The 18889-nt window shown below is 36.9% G+C and overlaps 1 protein-coding gene across 6 annotated transcripts in view; it reads right to left on the bottom strand.

The window, feature by feature from the left end:
- Positions 1 to 18889, bottom strand: part of LOC102243307 (sodium channel protein type 2 subunit alpha) — a 127061-nt gene that overhangs the window by 82204 nt on the left and 25968 nt on the right. For 2 of the 6 annotated variants that reach the window (XM_014545362.1, XM_014545376.1), the window contains exons 2-7: positions 15696 to 16010; positions 13984 to 14102; positions 4615 to 4704; positions 3739 to 3867; positions 3080 to 3171; positions 1915 to 2187 (exon numbers count right to left, since the gene is read on the bottom strand). In XM_014545362.1, the coding sequence (XP_014400848.1) occupies positions 1915 to 2187; positions 3080 to 3171; positions 3739 to 3867; positions 4615 to 4704; positions 13984 to 14102; positions 15696 to 15962 (970 nt within the window). In that variant the 5' untranslated portion in view covers positions 15963 to 16010. Of the gene's footprint in view, positions 1 to 1914; positions 2188 to 3079; positions 3172 to 3266; positions 3359 to 3738; positions 3868 to 4614; positions 4705 to 13983; positions 14103 to 15695; positions 16011 to 16529; positions 16721 to 17295; positions 17450 to 17629; positions 17905 to 18889 lie in introns of those variants that run through there. The other 4 variants (XM_005857522.2, XM_005857523.2, XM_014545372.1 and 1 more) reach the window with 4 other exon arrangements.

The raw sequence follows: 18889 nt of genomic DNA, 5'->3' as shown, positions 1-18889 counted from the left end.
AGAGAGAGAGAGAGAGAGATGGGGGAGGGAGAGAGAGGTAAGCTTTGTTGCTTCTAAATGTTTTCATGCAAATAAAATTTTACTTTACAAACACATTTTGCCTGGACTCCAAATAGATACAGATATTTTTCTCCCACCCATTTTAAGTTAATTTCCTTTGAAAAGTGGGCTTAGAAATTTGCTCTTTCTATGATATTGTAAATAAGTGTTTTACTTTGTATTTTGGCTTGATTACTGTCTTTCAAATGACCAAAATAAACTTCTTTCTCTGGAGATACACATTTTCTAAATATATCTAGCTCTTATTCTTATGGAATACCTTACATATAACTTCAATAAATTGCAAAGATGATCTCAAAAAACATACACATACATAAACAGAAGTATGTATATACTTACATATAAACACACACATGCACCCATTAAAACACACACACATACACAAATACCGAACAAAAACTTATTATGATTGTTTTTAGGAATACTTAGTCTGTATTCAAGAAATATCCTAATATATTATGCAGGAAAATATGGGTCACTGTTTTGCAAACAAAACAAAAAAAAGTCTTAATCCTTACCTCACAACATATATTAAAAACTAATTCTAGATTTTTAAAGATTTATAAACAAGTCCATTAATCTGATATAAAGGACATATGGGGTTTTTAATGTAGAATATGGAGGTGGCTGCTTTACATGTAGACTACCTAAGTGAATTTTTATTATCTCTAAATCAAAATTTTTTTCTAAACTAAAATATAGAAAAGGATTAAAAAATTTAATGGTACCATTGCCAAAAATATCATAATCCCTTGGGCATCAAAAACAGGTAATAAGATGAAAAAGAAGCTGGATAATATATTTGCCAAAAATGTTAATATTCTTGATAAAATAAGAGTTCATATGAATTTTGTAAATATACTATCACCTGATGGAATGATGGGTAAAAATATCAAAAGATAATTCACATTATATAAAATATGTGTAACTTACTAATGATACTAATAAACGTATCTTTTAAATTCTACTGCATAAATAGTTAGGAACAAGAGGATACACTTATCCTTCTATCAAAAGATTTTAAATATGGTAATAACAATATTAGTGAGTGGTCTGATCTCTCTGAAGAGCAATTTGACAATGTCTCCATAACCTTAATCTGGTCGTATTCTTGAACCAAAAATATTCCATTAATGAAAATCCACCTGAAGGAAACAATTAGAGATAAAGGAAATATTTATGCGCAAAGATTATCATTGTGCTATTATTATATCAATAAATGGAAAACCTCACAAATAATAAAATAATTTGTTTTATTTATTCAGTTATCCAAATAATCTTAATCTCCCCATTATAATCTTCATAAGAACATTAAAATATTATTAATACATTATTAATGTTAAAATATTAATATAGTGTGAGAAAGGATAACATTTCATATGGTTCTAAAAGCCACAAAGGTTTTAGAATTAGTGTGCCAGTGGAGTTTTGATAATCAAGGGATCAATGGAAATTGTTTAGCTAATTGTACATGGAGAGGATGAGACTTGAAAACCGAATGATGGAGGGGATGGCTTCAATGGTAAGAAATTATATTTCAGCATTAATTCAAACTACTAATTTATTTAAGATGATTAAAAGCCTCTGATCCATGCCTACCAAATAAACACAGCTTAATGTGGTATTGCTTTCAACACTGACTTAGGAAAAGATAACACACATTCAAATGATAACTTTTACCATGTTGATTGACAGATAAGAAAAAAGATATCTAATTTCTGCCTCACATGTACCGATCTATCTTAAATTGATCTGGTCATTTGGTTCACATAAAAATTGAGGCAATTTCCATTATGTGTATTTTTAAATAATTAAATGACTAAACAACTTCATGGATAAAAGAGTATAGCTTACTTTCATCCTCAATATAGTCATCCCAGTTAAAGGTGCTCATTGTCCTATTGAAAGCGGTACCGTTCCCATCCAATGAATAATTAAAGAAGGAAGTGATGTTTATTTCAAAGGAGGAATTATCTGGGGGCCATTGCAAACATTTATTCCGCAGGTTGCCCATGAACAGCTGCAGACCAATTAGAGCAAACACGCTCAGACAGAACACCGTCAGAATCATGACGTCAGAGAGCTTCTTCACCGACTGGATCAGGGCCCCCACGATGGTCTTCAGGCCTGCAAATAAGATCAGAGGGGGAAATTTAAATGTACTATTTAACAGCTACTTGACTGACAAAAACATCATGAGCTTGTCCTGGAAAATAAAGATGTCATGCAGAATGCCAAGAATATTACTTTAATGTTTGTGATTGAATAACATTTTCATGAAAAGCCTGCTAGCTGGTGAAAATGAATGGAAGCAGAACTTGTATGTTCATTAGAAAACTGAATGGAAATGAACCAAAGTGTATTTCCAAACACTCCTTAGAGCAGAAAAATGATTTTGCTATTCATGCTTAAACATTAACCTTGTGTAAATAGTTTGCTTTTATTTGCAGATGTCTTACTCCCTTACCTCTTAGCGATTTTTGAAAAAAAAAATCTATATCAATAGAGTAGTAATAAACCTTTAAATGACTAAATTATGAGGTTATATTTTTGCGAATTCTATAAGCTTGAGTATGGGTTAAAAAAGGAAGACATCTGAAAACTGAGCCTCATGCAACACTCATGCTATCCCTTGCTCTTTCATTTGTCTGCAGGTAAGAAAATTATCAGTTTTTGACCTAAGTGGTTCGATTTGCATCAGTTCGAATTTCTCATAGTTTAGCTTCTATGCGGAAAGCTTGATGTTATAGGATGCAGACCATGTAGCCTGTTACTGCAAATGCCTCATGCAAAAACTTGTTAAACTCAAAGGCTGATTTAGAACAGTTTTAAAGAAAGCAACTAGTAAAAGCAAAGAATCAAGTCCATCCAAAATATGATGTGTGATTCTTGCTTTATTACAGATTTACCAGTATTTGCAATAGGTGACAAGCAATAAGGCTTATGCACAAATGCAGCTAAACTCAGCCAATGCACCAATGCAGCTAAACTCAGCCTCGGTGTTTAACCCAGCTCTCACCTGGAATGACTGAAATTGTTTTCAATGCTCGGAGAACTCTGAATGTTCTCAACGCTGAGACATTACCCAGGTCCACAAACTCTGTCACATATCTGCAGTAGGGAGTTCACACACAAACACAATGACAAAACACAAGAAACAGTTGGAGATATAAGGGGCCTACCACCTTATACCAGTTTCTTCTTACCTGGGATTACAGAAATAGTTTTCAAAGCTCTCAAGACTCTGAAAGTTCGAAGAGCTGAAACATTGCCTAGGTTTACAAATTCTGTTATATACCTGTAGAATTAAATCAGAGTTATTCAGAATTTAGGGAAATCTAAGTCTATGTTGGTCTTACATCAAGACCTTTTCAACTTCAATGAGTGTTGCCATTAGATTTCTCAATTAAGAGAAAAATGGCATTGTCATCAATCATCTCTGTTACTTGGGAAACTACTATTTTACAGTGTTAATTGAAACCAAAACCATATAATTTAATATGATAGTCCTTAATTTCTCCAAAGTACATAATTTAATTGGAAGAAAAATATTCTGAATTCGCATGATAACTATGAAAAATGTTTGATCTGACAAGGGAAGCCGCCAAGGACAAATACAGTGTAGGCTTCCATCAATGATTTATTCTTCCAGCTTGGAAAATGTATTAAAATACTTACGCAAAAGTAATGACTGTGAAATCCAACCAATTCCATGGGTCCCGTAGAAATGTGAAATCTTCTAAACAAAAGCCCCTTGCAAGTATTTTTACAAGTGATTCAAAAGTATAAATTCCTGTAAAGGTGTACCTGAGAAAAAATAGCCAAGCCCACATTAAAGATATAGTAGTGATTTACATGTACATATCTCAAAAGGGACTTACATAACACAAGTTAGAGGCTTCTATATGGGTCTATGTCTGTCTCCCTAAAATGTAGAGTGTAGGTAAGATTTAAGGCAGGAAAAAATATTACATTTTGAAAGACATTCTCTTTGATTATAACTAAATGAACACTGTACTTGCTACATCAATTTGAAGACCAAATAATAAGATTCTGTATGAAGATGTTATGTAATACACTGGCATTTGGTCTGATTGAAGCAATTAGGTAATAATCCAAGAAATGAATGAAGCATTGGTGTTCAATAAAATATGCAGTATTAAGATACATGAAATATATACTAATAAAACATAGAAAGGTAATAGCCATGAGAAAATGAATATACAAACTAGGTATAATTATATAGGTATAATATTTATTATTGGATATTAGTAATCACTGATCTTCAAAAGTGTAAGACTCACAAGGAAGATAAAGGGCTACAAATATTGGCTGTCAGACCAGTTCAATAATTTGAGCTACTGAGTGAACCACCACTGCAAACTTGGTCCTAGAGGAAGTTATTGCTTGAAATGAACTTGAGTCATTGTCAGTAACATGATTGGAGGAGCCAGTATGATTTGTTAAGGAAGCTGAAGTCTCAAGCTGTTCAATGCACAGTTTGAAATACAAAGGGATGAGAATATTGAGAGAGAGATTTAATTTTCTACTTACTCCACATTCTTTGTCCAGTCTGGAGGATTACTCATTGTCATAAATACACAGTTGGTAAGAATGGTGCACATAATGAGCACATTGAATAAAGTAGAATATCGTCAAGGAAGACAAAGTTCAATGGAAAATCTCACTTTCATGCATTACCATGTCTTTCACTACCATGAAGTTTAGAACTTTTAAGACCTTATACTTTTATTATTGAAGTTTGTTCTTTCTATTTCTGTCATTCAACAACCCCATAGCTAGGCCATGCCACGTCAAGTCATTAACTATTTTGAGGCTACTTTGGTGCTTTTTAGTAATTAAAAAGATTGAATGAAAAGCAATGGGTTCATTAGCAAATAATTTAACAATTTAACTTTTTTCAATGACAGATCCGACTCACTCAACCACTGCTGCATGATCAGCATGTATGTAAATCATGACAAAAAAATTCAGAATCCAAGTAATTAATTAAATGCATTGTATCTCCATTCTAAGGGTCACTCTAGTGGAATGTCTTTAATAAGATCATTTCTAAGTGGAGTATATAATATACTGTAATTGGTTATAATATTCTGAACAGTAAGAGAAAATGGGTGATATTAGTTTTGGCATTTCTTGGATTTGTAACTGTGGCCAAATTACTTGTTAATTTTTCTGAGCCTTGGTTCACTTCACCATAAAAGTAAGAAAAAATAACTATTTTACAGGATTTTTGTGAGGATCTAATTATTTAAAATATGTTAAAGCTACTACACTTAATGTGTTTGATATATAGTAAATGCTCAATAAATTGCTTTTCTAACTTCCTGAATTGTAAATAACATTACTCATAAAAAATGTTTAGTTTGCTTCACTCTACCCTTACTTTGCTTTTGTAGACAGAGCCAATGCTCTTCAGTTTCCTGAAAAATAACAAAACTCTTTAAGAAAATATTTGGTAATCAGATAATGAAATTACTGTCTTTTATATTTAATAAAAAGCACGAGGATTCAGTTGCAATTATGAAAACAACAACCTTTACCAATGTAAATTTAGACACAATTATAAATATGCCAGAGAATACATCGATGCTATTCATAACCCTTCTCCCTCTTTATTTTAATTACAAATTTTCACATTATGTACTTGAACAAAATATCAACATGATTTTAAGTGTGGTAAAATAGAACAGTGAGTAGCCAATGTTTCACTAAACTATAAAGGAAGTTTCTTTGCATCTACAACTGGCTTTAGTCAAAGAAATGATTGATTTCTTGTTTTTACTAGTAGCAATATATTATTGCACATGTTTAATTCTCAGCTTGTCCAAAGGCACCCACATGGAAACAACCATAAGTGAATGATGTGGATCTGCCACGTGAGGGCACTACAAACCAGGGAACACACACAAACACCATTTCAAAGAAGACACATAGTTTTCCTTTATTGCAGAAAACAAACAAAAAATAAGGTAAAATTAAAGATGATTTGCTGTTAGTGTATAAAACCCTCCTTGGCAGGTTAGCACCATTCCGAATGCTTGGTTCCCAACCTCAAGGGCCCTCAATACAGTCCTGAATTTCTCCACTTAGCTCCATTTCCTACTCTCTGCAAAGACAATTTCAAATATTCTCTACTCTACTCTGATTTCCAACCTTCTTCTTTCTTCCCTCCCACCTGAAGCTGATAACCTTATTTCCTACTTCACTGAGAGAAGAGATAATATCAGTCTGCCATATCTCTACTCCTCACCCCCAAATGGACAAACCTTCTGTATTGGGACCTATCATTTCTCCTTCCTGTTTCAATGGGGGAAGTTTTCAATTCCTCCATCCATACTCTGGACACCTTCTCCTTTTTCCAGAATACTTCATAAATCTCTTTCTTCTCTTATATTACTTTCTTCCACTCTATTGGACTCTTTCTGTCAACATAAACTTGCTTATGACTCTCCTGTCTTGGGGAGAAAGAAGTGAGGATCCTTTTCTATAACCCACAATTATCTTTAACTACTTTTAGCCCTAACTCTTTTCTCCATTCATAGCCAAACTCCTCAAAAGAGCTGTTTATATTTTCCTCAGTCTACTAGCTTTTCTTTCTGAGGACAACACACTCTTTGTGTTTTGTCACTAAGAATAAAAGGATAATTTTGAGTTGTTTGACTTGCTCCCTCAGCAGTATTTGATAAGGATGCTTCTTTCCCCTTTCATTATGCTCTTTTCCCTTTGCTTCATGAGGTCCCAATCCCCTGTGCCTCATGAGCAACAATTTCCTTGTATCTTTTTAAATGTTGTAATTCCTTTTTGAAAAGAAGGACGCCTATAAGGCCCAGCATTGTGGCTCTGTGGTTGAGCATCAACTTATGAACCAGGGGGTCACGATTCAATTCCTGGTCAGGGCTCATGCCCAGGTTGCAGGCTCAGTACTCAGTAGGGGATGTACAGGAGGAAGCCAATCAATGATTCTCACTCATCATTGATGTTTCTCTCTCTCTCTCTCTCTCTCTCTCTCTCTCTCTCTCTCTTCCTCTCTGAAATCAATAAAAATAGTTTTAAAAAAGAAAAGAAGGACATAGGATATCTCAGCCATTTCCTCCTCTCCTGCTATATTCATCCTAATACAGTAGAGTTCATCAACAAACATAGCTTCAAGTACCATTTATGTACCCACTGATCTTAAAAATTTCTCTCCAGGTTAGAGCTCTCTTCTGAATTCCACATACCCAATTGTCCATATGGTATATGTACTTATGTATCTCATTGATACTTCAAAAACATTTAAAAGATGGCCAAGAGACATATGAAAAAATGCTCAAAGTTACTAATCATCTGAGAGATGTAAATCAAAACAACAAAAAGGTACCATCTCACAACTGTCAGAATGGCTATCATCAACAAATCAACAAACGACAAGTGCTGGCAAGGACATGGAGAAAAAGGAACCCTCGTGCACTGCTGGTGTGAATGCAGACTGGTGCAGCCACTGTGGAAAACAGTATGGAGTTTCCTCAAAAAATTAACCCAGTAATCCCACTTCTAGGACTATATCCCAAGAATTCAGAAACACTAATCAGAAAGAATATATGCACTTTTATGTTCATAGCAGCACAATTTATAATAGCTAAGATTTGGAAACAGCCTAAGTGCCCATCAGCAGATGAGTGCATTAAAAACTGTGGTACATCTACACAATAGAATACTACACTTCTATCAAAAAGAAAGAACTCTTACCATTTGCAACAGCATGGATGGACCTGGAGAGCATTACGCCAATAAGCCAAGTGAAATAAGCCAGTCAGAAAAAGATAAGTATCACATGATCTCACTCACTTGTGGTATATAATGAACAATATAAACTGGTGAGTAAAAATAGATACAGAGACATAAAAGCACTGAACAGACCATCAAACCTTAGAGGGAAGGCAGGGGAGGGTGGGAGGAGAGGTAAGAGATCAACCAAAAGACTTATATGCATGTATAGAAGCATAACAGATGGACACAGACAATAGGGGGTGAGGGCCAGTGCAGGGAGGTGGGAACAAGCTGGGAGAGGTCAATGGGGGAAGAAGGAGACATATGCAATACTTTCATATATAAAAGAAATCTATTCTGCATACTGTGCCAAAATGACCTTTGCAAATTTAATTCAATATAATTTCAAGAGCTGTCCACTATTTTGAGGATCATGATCAAATGTCTTAATATCATCTAGATTTTAGAAGGTCTAACCCCTGTCTATTTCTCTAGTTTTGTATTATTTACTCTTCATTGCATTCTCCCTTGTCCCTTTGATTATAATTGTTTCAGATCATCTAATAAAATATGCTCTTTCTCAAATAAGTCTTTGCAAATGCCATCCCTTCCCCCTTCTTCAGTACTTGAAAACGCTTTCTACTTCACTCTAGCTAACTCATACTTCTTCTTTAGTATTCAGATTAAAAGTTATTTCTAGTAGAAAGTTATTCATAATAGCACCTAACCTGTTTAGATATACCAGGAATCTATTCCAGTAGCATCTTATAGTATTCCTCCAATGACTAATTTTAAGGTTGATTATTTCTACTAGAATGCATAATTAATGATGGCAGGGACAAAGTCTGTATGGATCACCATTATACCATTGCCATTTCACACAGTATCAGTTGACTATTAAATAAAATCAATTTTATAACTCATTTATGACTAAATAAATATTTTTCCTTTTTAATGATTTAGTTATTCATATGGGGCACAAGTACATATGAAATTTGTCTACACATATATTGAGCACACACGTTTCTATACTTTTTTTTGAAAGGGAGGACATAAAAACATAAGGTGGATATTAATAACCTCATGAAATTTATATCATAATGGTTATGACCCTTAAAAATATTTACTCTTTATAATGGTAGAATTACCTATATATATAAAAGCCTAAGGGACCATTATGACCAGATGACCGGACGGCTGTCCTGTAGCTATGATATGCACTGACCACCAGGGGGCAGACACTCAACAAAGAAGCTGCCCCCTGGTGGTCAGTACACTCCCGTGGCCAGCTAACCTCCTGAGGCCAGCCAACCTCCCATGGTCCCTCCCCTTGGCCAGCTGGCCCCAATTGGCCCGATCGCCGGCCAGGCCGAGGGACCCCACCCATGCATGAGTTCGTGCACCGTGCGTCTAGTATATAATGAAGTAATACATATACTTCACTATTAATAAACAATAGAAAAAATGGTTATTGTCCAGTAAGTCACAATTAATAAAACATTATACTCAAACACTTTTTTCCACATTGCATGACTGTCATTTGAATAATAAAAAAGACACTTAAGTTAAAGATCCTGACATACATTTAACAAGGAAAGCAAATAAAACTAATTTGCTTTTAAAACAAATTAAGCAATAACTAGAGTCAGGTTTTTATGCTTTTGATTTAATATGTATCTCTAAATAGAGAGCTTCAAATTCTGTTATCTTTGTCATGACTTTCAATACCATCCATATACTGATATCTCTCAAAGTTGTATCTCCAGCCCAATCCTTTCTGGAACTCTACACTACTCCAATGAACATCTAATAGGCATCTCAAAAAAAAAACACATAATGTTCAAATCAGAGCTCTGGATTTTACTCACCATTATTGATTCACTGGAAGTTATCCCAAGCTCAGTCAACAGAAACTACATTTTTCTTTCTTGACCATAAACACTTGGACTCATCCATAGCTCTACTCATTTCCTCATATTCTACATCCAATTGCTCAGCAAAACCTGTCAGCTCTTCTGCAAAATACATCTAAATCTGATAGCATTTGCCATCCTCATTGTTTCTACCATAGTCCAAGCCATGATCATCCCTTTACTTCATAATGGCAGTAGGCCCCCAATCTATCTTTTTGCTTCTACACTTTCCCCCATGCATCATATACTCCGTGAAGCAGACAGGGCAATCTTTGTAAAATGAGAGTCAGATCATGACATTCTTCTGTTGAAAACCCTTCAGTCATCTCTTCCCATATCTTAAAAGTAAACTGGTGTCCTCACCATGAACTATAGCTTCAGCCCCTGATCTCCACTCTCACTGACCTATCTCCTTCTACTCCCTGCCTTTCTGACTCTTCTGCAGTCACACTGGGCTCCTTGTTGATTCTTGAACACCCCAGTTTCACCTTCACCTTCATAATTTGTCCTTGTATTTTCTATTCCCCTTACATTCACATTTCTCCTAAATCCCCATGTTTCACTTCTTCACTTCCTTTGAATCTTTGTTGAAAAAGATTTGAAATGAGTGCTTCTCTGACCATATCATCTTGCCACTCTTTTTATACTGCTTTATTTTAATAGCACTTATCACTAGATGATATGATTTATTTTTATTATCTTTCTCCTCTCAAATACACACATAAACATCAATGTAACTACATGAGAGCTGGACATTGTTTTGTTCAATGTTGCATCCCAATGCCTAGAAGAACATCTGTCACATAGTAGATACTCAATAACTATTGGCAAATCAACATTTAAATGAGTAATGAATATAAAATAAAAAGTGCATATTAAGTTAAAACTGACATGAAACACATTTAAAACTCTGGCAATTTAAGAAATATGGATTATTTTTGTTTACTATCTAAAATAATGTAACCATATTTTATTTAACTACTAAAGCAAGATACCAGGCACATCAAAAGCATTTTCAGTTTTCAAAATATACACTGCCAAAAATGTAGTAAGTATAACTTATTCTGCCAAAATCAAGAAACAGAGCCAATTTGATATTCATCAGCTTCTAATGAAGATAACAGTTCTTTATGAAGCAAGCTGGAATTTTTATTGTTAGTAGAAGTATCAGTCTAGATTTAAAATACAAATTTCTTTATTTTGAATGGTCATTTTCTGGTTTATAAATTAATGATAATGAATACACAATAATCTCTTAACCCATTGTGACTATCCTTAAACATTTTTAACTTACATACAGCAAAGGGCACTGAGCCTGAAGTCAGAAAACCAAGATTTGAGCCTAGGGTTTGCATTGCGAAACATAAAAGACAAAACTATTAGGAAACACTCTTGGAAAGTGTACAGAATTGTATATACTAAATTGTACCAGCATCTCTTATCAAATGCACCATTATCACCAAAAGACTAAAGAATTTATCTATCTTAGACTATTATCCAACTGCTTTTTCTTTTATTATATCTCTATTCCAGCGTGAGGTAATTTGAAATATAATATTTTAATATAGGCAATTAGAGATTTTTAAAAATCTACATTCTCTCTATGGGAAGAGAACTGTGGCTATCAGCCAATTTTTAAGCTTCTAGGAGAGTCAGCCTTTTGGCAAATCTTAATAGATCTACCTGGTTGCTTTCACATTTCAACTTGCATGACTGCAGGCCATCTAACAACTTTGCCCCTTAGGGGTGTTTTTTTTGAAAGCAAGTGCAAACCCTCAAATTCAAGTTGTACCTTGATTCCTAGAGAGCAACCACCATAAACTACGTCCTCAATGCCCTGATTCTCTGGTCAGAAGTTCTGAAACTGCCCTCCTCCTCTACCACTTGGAATTTCCCTTTCTGGAGGGTCAGAAATTAAAATTCATGGGTTCCCTAACCTTCTAGGATTTTTTTGAGTGGAAATTATTGCTTTCATGACATTCTCAAATATCTCCATGTAAATTTTTAAAAAACAAAAAGCTGCCTTTTTCTTTAATATTGGGCTTTCTTAATTCCATCTCATCATTCAGATTCAGAACAAAATAGATTTTCCTAGCCTATTTAAACCTTCCATTTTGTTACTTGTTTTGCATCTGATTCTCTAACCTGTAATTCATTGGTTACTTATTTATTCAACACATACTCTACAGTTTCTACTCTGAATAAAGCTCTAGCGTAAATCTGCATTTTCACATAATTACATGTAGAGATAATGTTGATATCAAGGGTATACAATTATTTGCAAAACTAGAGGCCCGGTGCACAAAATTTGTGCACTGGGGGGGGGGGAATCCCTTAGCCAGGCCTGTGCCCTCTCGCAGTCCAGTAGCCCTTGGGGGATCCTTAGTGCTGCCATGGAGGCAGGAGAGGCTCCTGTCCCTGCCGCTGTGCTCGCCAGCTGTGAGTCCGGCTTCTGGTGCACTGACCACCAGGGGGCAGCTCCTGCATTGAGCGTCTGCCCCTTGGTGGTCAGTGGATGTCAAAGCGACCAGCCATTTTGCCGTTAGGTCAATTTGCATATTAGCCTTTTATTATATAGGATATAATAAATAATTTATAAAAAGTTGTATTCAGTGCACAGATTATAAATACTTGAAACATAATAATAGAGCATAATTTATAATTCAGGAGACCCAAATCTAAATCTAAACTTTATTACTCATTCCTAATGCTAAGTCAAAGACTTTTTCTTGCTTCTTGTACACCTGGGTTATCTTACTTGAAAAACAATAAGGAAACACACTGCTTTACATAATTCAGAAGAAATGATTAAATCTTAAAATATAAAAACATCAAATTAAAATATGCTGATGTCTATACAAAACTTTGAGGGAGAGAGAGGGGAATGAACTAGAGATTGAAGGAGACTGACTTCCAAAAAGCCATGCTTCTGCAGAAATCATTTACCCCAATGCTGAGCAAATCTGGGGACATGATTGACAGCCTCTCCACCAAGCACTGAAACAGATTCCCTGGCACTAAGCGTATCCCATCTCCTGACTTCTGCACTTGATTTACTTCAAATATTATCTGGGCCTGCTAGGGGCAGTGAGCTTTTCTACTGCAAGCCTTACAGTCAGGTCCTGGGCTGGCCATGCCATGGAACCCCAGGCAAGGCTCTTCTAAAGAAGATGCAACATGAAACGTTGTCCTGGCTGAGGCTTTGCTTAAATTTCAGTTTCCCCTTCAGGAACCTTACCTCTGGCTCCTGATTCATGTCAGTCCTCATCCCAATGCTTCCATGTTTTTTCTCTAATTGCCCCTGCCTGGCATTGCCCAGTCCTCCAAACCTTTGCTTCCAAGGCTGGCTGTCAGGCAGACCCCTAGCCCCTCCTTGGAATAAAGCCCATCATTCACAACTACTCTATGTGACTTCCAGGAGTAAATCAAATGACCATTTCTCACCAAAGTGTCATCATCTCATTTCTAGGAAGTAGTAACTTCAATAAGGAGAATGAAGAATAAAATGAAATATAAATGGTAGACAGGCATTAATCCTTTGGAGAGAGACAGTGTCGCAGGATCTGTGACTTGAATAGAACATAAGAACAAGTGACCGAAAGAAAAGAAAGAAACAAAGGAAGAAAGGAAAAAAGGAAAGGAAAATAGAAAATCACTGGGAATACTGTTGGGAATTGAATTTGAAGAAATATTTGAAAGGCTAATATGTATACAGTCACAATTTTAAACACTTACCAACCCAAAGCTTTCAAATGTTAAAATGAAAAACAGAAAATAGTAAAATTTAGACCCCCCCCAAAAAAAAAGAAATAAAATTGTGTAACTAGGATTAGGTCTATATTTTCCAAAAGTAGAAGCAGTAAACAAAATTAGCTCATGAAGTTGACCCATTACATAACATTGTAAAATTTGAAGAGGAAGACATGTAATAGGAGAACTTGGAAATATGGTCAAAATTCATAAAGAATTGTTTAATGCAGCAAGCAGTTCAGGGGGGAGCAGAGGAGGAAAGAAGGAAGTAGTGAGTCAGGAAGAGGAGAGACACTTAGAAGATAAGAAAAACTGTTTCACTTACCTATGATCCTATTTTGGAATATGCTAACTGTTAAGTAAGAGGAAAGAAAACGCATATAACATTGCCAACCAACCACATATATTTTTAAAAAAATAACATCCCAGCTCAATAATTCGATCAAAAAGCAAAGTCACATCAAGTGACTATTTGAAAAAAGGATATGAATGTACCAAAATCTTAATAGCTAGTTTTCTAATGGGATTGAAGGGAGTTAAAATGTACAGGGCAGAGGTGGCACTGAACCGAGAGATCGCTTTCCCTTTATTCAATACTATGAACGTCTGAAAAAGAAAAAGCACAACATACAAAGCAGCATTTAGAATACGCATCCAGGACATTTGAAGAGAAAGGGGAGACCATTCTTTAGAAAAATAGCCTTATAATATAATGTAGCAACATACTAATTACCAACATATGACATCACGATAGATGCTTTTTTCTGTGAGCACTGTAAATCCTCATAAATCAGTACATGACATGAAGATTTAAAGAAAATAAAAATAAAAATTGTAGTCAATGCCATAGGAAGTCTTAGCATCTTTATCAAGTTTTGATACCAGTATTTTTAAACTGTAATTATAATTCATGAAACACATGAAAGGAAGCTGTGATTACTTCTTCATTTAAAAAAAATAAATTCAAAAGAACTTCAGGGTTTTCCAAGTGTATTTTTGGATAAAATTCTTTTTTGGGCACTTGGAAAGGGCAAAGTCTATGGCATGAAGGTGTAAACCTGCTGAAAAGCCAAGTACCTTATATAGAGCTTAATATCATAAAGAGGCATTTAGACACTACTCCTGGAAATGCAGGGTGGGGCAAAAGTAGGTTTACAGCTGTGAGTACACCAAACACAAAGTTTATTCTTGTATTATCATTTAGTAATTACTAGTGGCCCGGTGCACAAAATTTGTGCATGGGGAAGGGGGTGTTCCTCAGCCCAGCCTGCACCCTCTCCAATCTGGAACCCCTTGACGGATGTCCTACTGCCGGTTTACAGGGATCGGGCCTAAAACGGCAGTCAGATATCCCTCTCGCAATTCAGGACTGCTGGCTCCTAACCACTCACCTGCCTGCCTGCCTGTCTGATTGCCCCTAACCACTCTGCCTGCTGGCCTGCTCGCCCCCAACTGCCCCCTGCCGCCGGCCTGCTTGACCCCAAATGCCCCCCTGCCAGCCTGATCACCCCCAACTGCCCCCCCCGCTGGCCTGCTTGCCCCCACCTTCCCTCCCCACTGGCCTGCTCGCCCCCAACTGCCCCCCTGCTGGCCTGCTCACCCCTAACTGTCCCCCCCCTGCCACCCGCCGGCCTGATCACCCACAACTGCCGTCCCATCCTGGCCTGATCACCCACAACTTCCCTCCCCTCTTGACCCCTAACCACCTCTACCAACCACTTCTACCTCGGCCCTGCCACCATGGCTTTGTCCAGAAGAATGTCCAGAAGGTCTCCTGGAAGGTCTCCCAGTCTAATTAGCATATTACCCTTTTATTAGTATAGATTGTATTTTTTTTCTATACGAGCAACCATGAGCCCACTTTTGCCCCACCTGTATAAAACATGCATGTGAAACAATGACTCCTTTTCACTTTCTGCTTCACCACACTGTAGGGTGACAGCCTTTGCCCTTCCTCAGGTCCTACTCTGCAGAATGCCTCTTTAGTTCTCTGCCTGCTCTGAGAATGTAGCTTCCAATGAGTGCTTCCAAAACACTTCTAGGATAATAAGGTCATTCCATGGTCAGGCCCACCCAGCATCCTACTGCTACCTGACCCAGAGAGGAAGAGGCCCAGTGCTCTTTACCAGACATCCCTGGGGAGAGCCCAGAACCAATTAGGAAGTAGGGGAAGTCAAGGGAACTTGATCAAGAACTCACTTTCTTATTGATGTAGTACGGGTCCAGGTCCTCCAGGGGCTCTGACACCATCTCAGGAGGGATGTCCCCATAAATAAACGGAAGGGATTTTCCTGCTTCCAAGTCACTATTTGGCTTCGGGCCATTTTCATCATCCTCATCCTTGCGCTCTTGCTTGGGTCTCTTAGCTTTCTCTTCTGCGATGCGTTGTTCAATAGCAGCAAGGGATTCCCTGGTAAAGAAGCGGAAGCTGTCAGGTCCTGGCGGTACCAGCACTGACTGTGCCATCTTTTCATCCTGCTTTAGTCACTGTTTAGCTCCTTGCATAAGAAAGTGCTATGGAAACAAGAGACAGACACACACACAGAGAGAAAGCAATGGCCATTAGGGAAAAAGGTGACTGGCAATTACATGATATTGACACGAAATAGATAAACCAAGCTAGATGTAACAATATTTTACTAAGGCAGCTGTATTTGGCACCCAGGGAATTCTCTGCATGTATTCACTTGCTTGCCTGGAGATCTACCTTACATATTCAGTAGATGTCTATGAGGTAATCTTCTCTCCCTCTTCCAAAATGTTTTAAGTGGAAATATTCAATTCAAAACTCAGAAATGGAGGATACTGGTTTGTGCTTGCTGTTTCACTTGTGTGAATAATTTGGCAGCCATCTTTTTTAAAAAGAAATCATTTCTGAAAAAATATCAGAGATCCAAAACAAGAGATGAATCATCACCCCAAACTGTAGAACCTGGGCTGCTCCGGGGATCTTGCACGTATCTCTTTATTTTTTTTCTATGCTCCTTTTGGCCTACTTTTCCACCCCTAAGAGCTTATTCAAAATCCACGCACCTGGTAAAAAGCTCTGGGGATCCCGAAATGCCAGGCTGTGGGAACATAGGTGGATGCTGCTTGAAAGCAAGGGAGCAGGAAGGAGCAGGGGATGCCCGGTTGCGTTTGGAACTGCTCAGAAGCTGCACAGGAAGGGATCCAGCTCCTGCCAAACTGGGCAGGAAGTCACCCGCGTCAGAGGTCTGGAGCTAGGACCCCCAGCTTAGCAACCTGCTGTTAGCTAGTGTCATTGCTTCTTAAGTGAACAAATTTGCAGTGCCTTAGAAAACACTCTGGAGAAAGCCCATTTTCTCAAATAGTGCCCATTTCATAAAAGGTACAGAGCAGCTTTGGACTTGAAAAAAAACCACAATAAGTTGAAGATAGTTTATCCTTTAAGCAAACTCCTATTCGGCTGGTCTTTGCAATACCATAAATGAAGTTTTACTGTATTCTAATCACATTTGACTGGATTAACATATATAACCCAACAGAGCACACCAATCACGCCGAATGTGATCTCTCCATCAGTGGCAGGAGTGTCTATGCTTTTTAAAATAATACAACCAAAATCTTGACACCGGAATGTTCATCTGTATTCAATCATTTATCTATTTTCCCTTCTTTTAAAAAATGTCAATCCATTTTAACCCCACTCCACAGGAATGAGAATTGCCATTTATTATGAAGTGCATTTTCTAGGAGTACAATTCCTTAATATCTGGGTAATTTCTGTAGCATGCGCCAGATAAAACAGGGACATTAAAAATAACATAAGCTACGGTACCGTCTCCACATTTGTTTTCGAAGTAGACTAGGTAGGACCTTTCAGCCCCCAGCCAGCAGACTGCCTTCAGTATCTCGGTGCCTCCAAACAGCCCTCATCTTCCTCACCCAGCCCCAGAGACCCTTTCGCCTGGAGACAGGCATGGCAGCCCCTCCCCGGAGTGTGCAAGCAGAGAACTGCCATGCCTGGATGTTCTAATAAAAGAGACAGGCTAACACATGCAGTCAGCAGGTTCAAAATGAAAGTGGTCCTCTGCTGATTCCCCCAAGGATTCTACTGTAAAGGTACAGAAGCATCACAGAGAACAAGCATAATAAGAATATTAAAACATTACCCCTGCAGAATCTTTTATACTCAGATTTTGGGTTTGATAAACTGGCATCAAGAAGACTGCAGATAAAATTCCATCATGCTTTTTTTCATTTTTTTTTTTTAATTCTCCTTCAAAGACCACACCTAACTTCCTGTAAAAGGATTGTGGTAGCTGAAGTAAGAACAGGCATTTCCTGTGCAGGGGACTACAAAATGGCATTCTTGTAACTACCACTAGAGGGCGGGGCAACTGTGGAGAGAAACTCCTCAGGGTGTACACACAGACATATGTTTGAAGCAGCTCAAAGCTTTCAGTAATGGAAGTCTGATCTTCAATTATTAATTTTGTTAACTAATAATGCTTCTGTTTGTGCTTTTATTTGCCAAGCCAGAAATCATTTAATCAATACAAATAATTCAAATTAAAAGTAAAATGGAAGTAAATAACTTAGGGATAAAAATAAAAACTCATAAAACAGCAATTATATTAATGAAGGTCTGATATACAGTGCAATTGAACATTAGGCTCAGCCCCAGAGTATCTGAAATCCAATAAAATGCTTTGCTAATTCAACAAAGAGGTTGCCTTGTGTTGTACGAGTTAGCTTTCTCTAGAAATAAAATCAACCTGATGAGACACCAATTTTATTTTATCTCTGATTTAAATGACTGAAACACAACCAGAAGAAAACTGAACAGCCAGTGGGATCCTAAATGCCAGTCTTTCAACTAATAACAGAGCTAAGATTTGAAGGCTTACTATGTGCCAGTCACTGACTGGGCTAAGACATCTGCAAGTGCTATTTCATTTCATGCTCCCCACAGCCCTGACAGATAAACACTTTCGTGGCCTTTATTTAAAAACTGAAGAAAAGAAGCACACTGAGGTTAGGAAAAAGTCACCTAAGATCACACAGGCAGAATTCAAACTCAAAATCTGACACCAAAAATCTGTGAACTTAATTCAGTCTTAAAAACAAACACCTACACATGCAAAAAGCCTAAAATAAAATAAGAATAAAAGTGACGCCAATTATAATCAGAAAAAGTTATAATTATTAAATTGGTATATTTTGCCTATTTTCTAGCTTAACTATTTTCATTTAAAAATACATTTATCAGAAACAAGCAAAGAGAAGATATAGCCCTAAAGAATTTTTAGTCACTATACCAAGTCTGTTTTGGTTATAAGAGACAAAAGAATGACTCAAATTGGCTTAAGAGAAAGGGAACATGGAATAAAGGAGGAAGGAAGGAAGGAAGGAAGGAAGGAAGGAAGGAA

The sequence above is a fragment of the Myotis brandtii genome, unplaced genomic scaffold, assembly GCF_000412655.1.
Source record: "Myotis brandtii unplaced genomic scaffold, ASM41265v1 scaffold112, whole genome shotgun sequence".
NCBI lineage: Eukaryota > Metazoa > Chordata > Mammalia > Chiroptera > Vespertilionidae > Myotis > Myotis brandtii.
The sequence above is the reverse complement of the archived record's forward strand: the minus strand, read 5'-3'. Positions and strand labels throughout refer to the sequence as shown.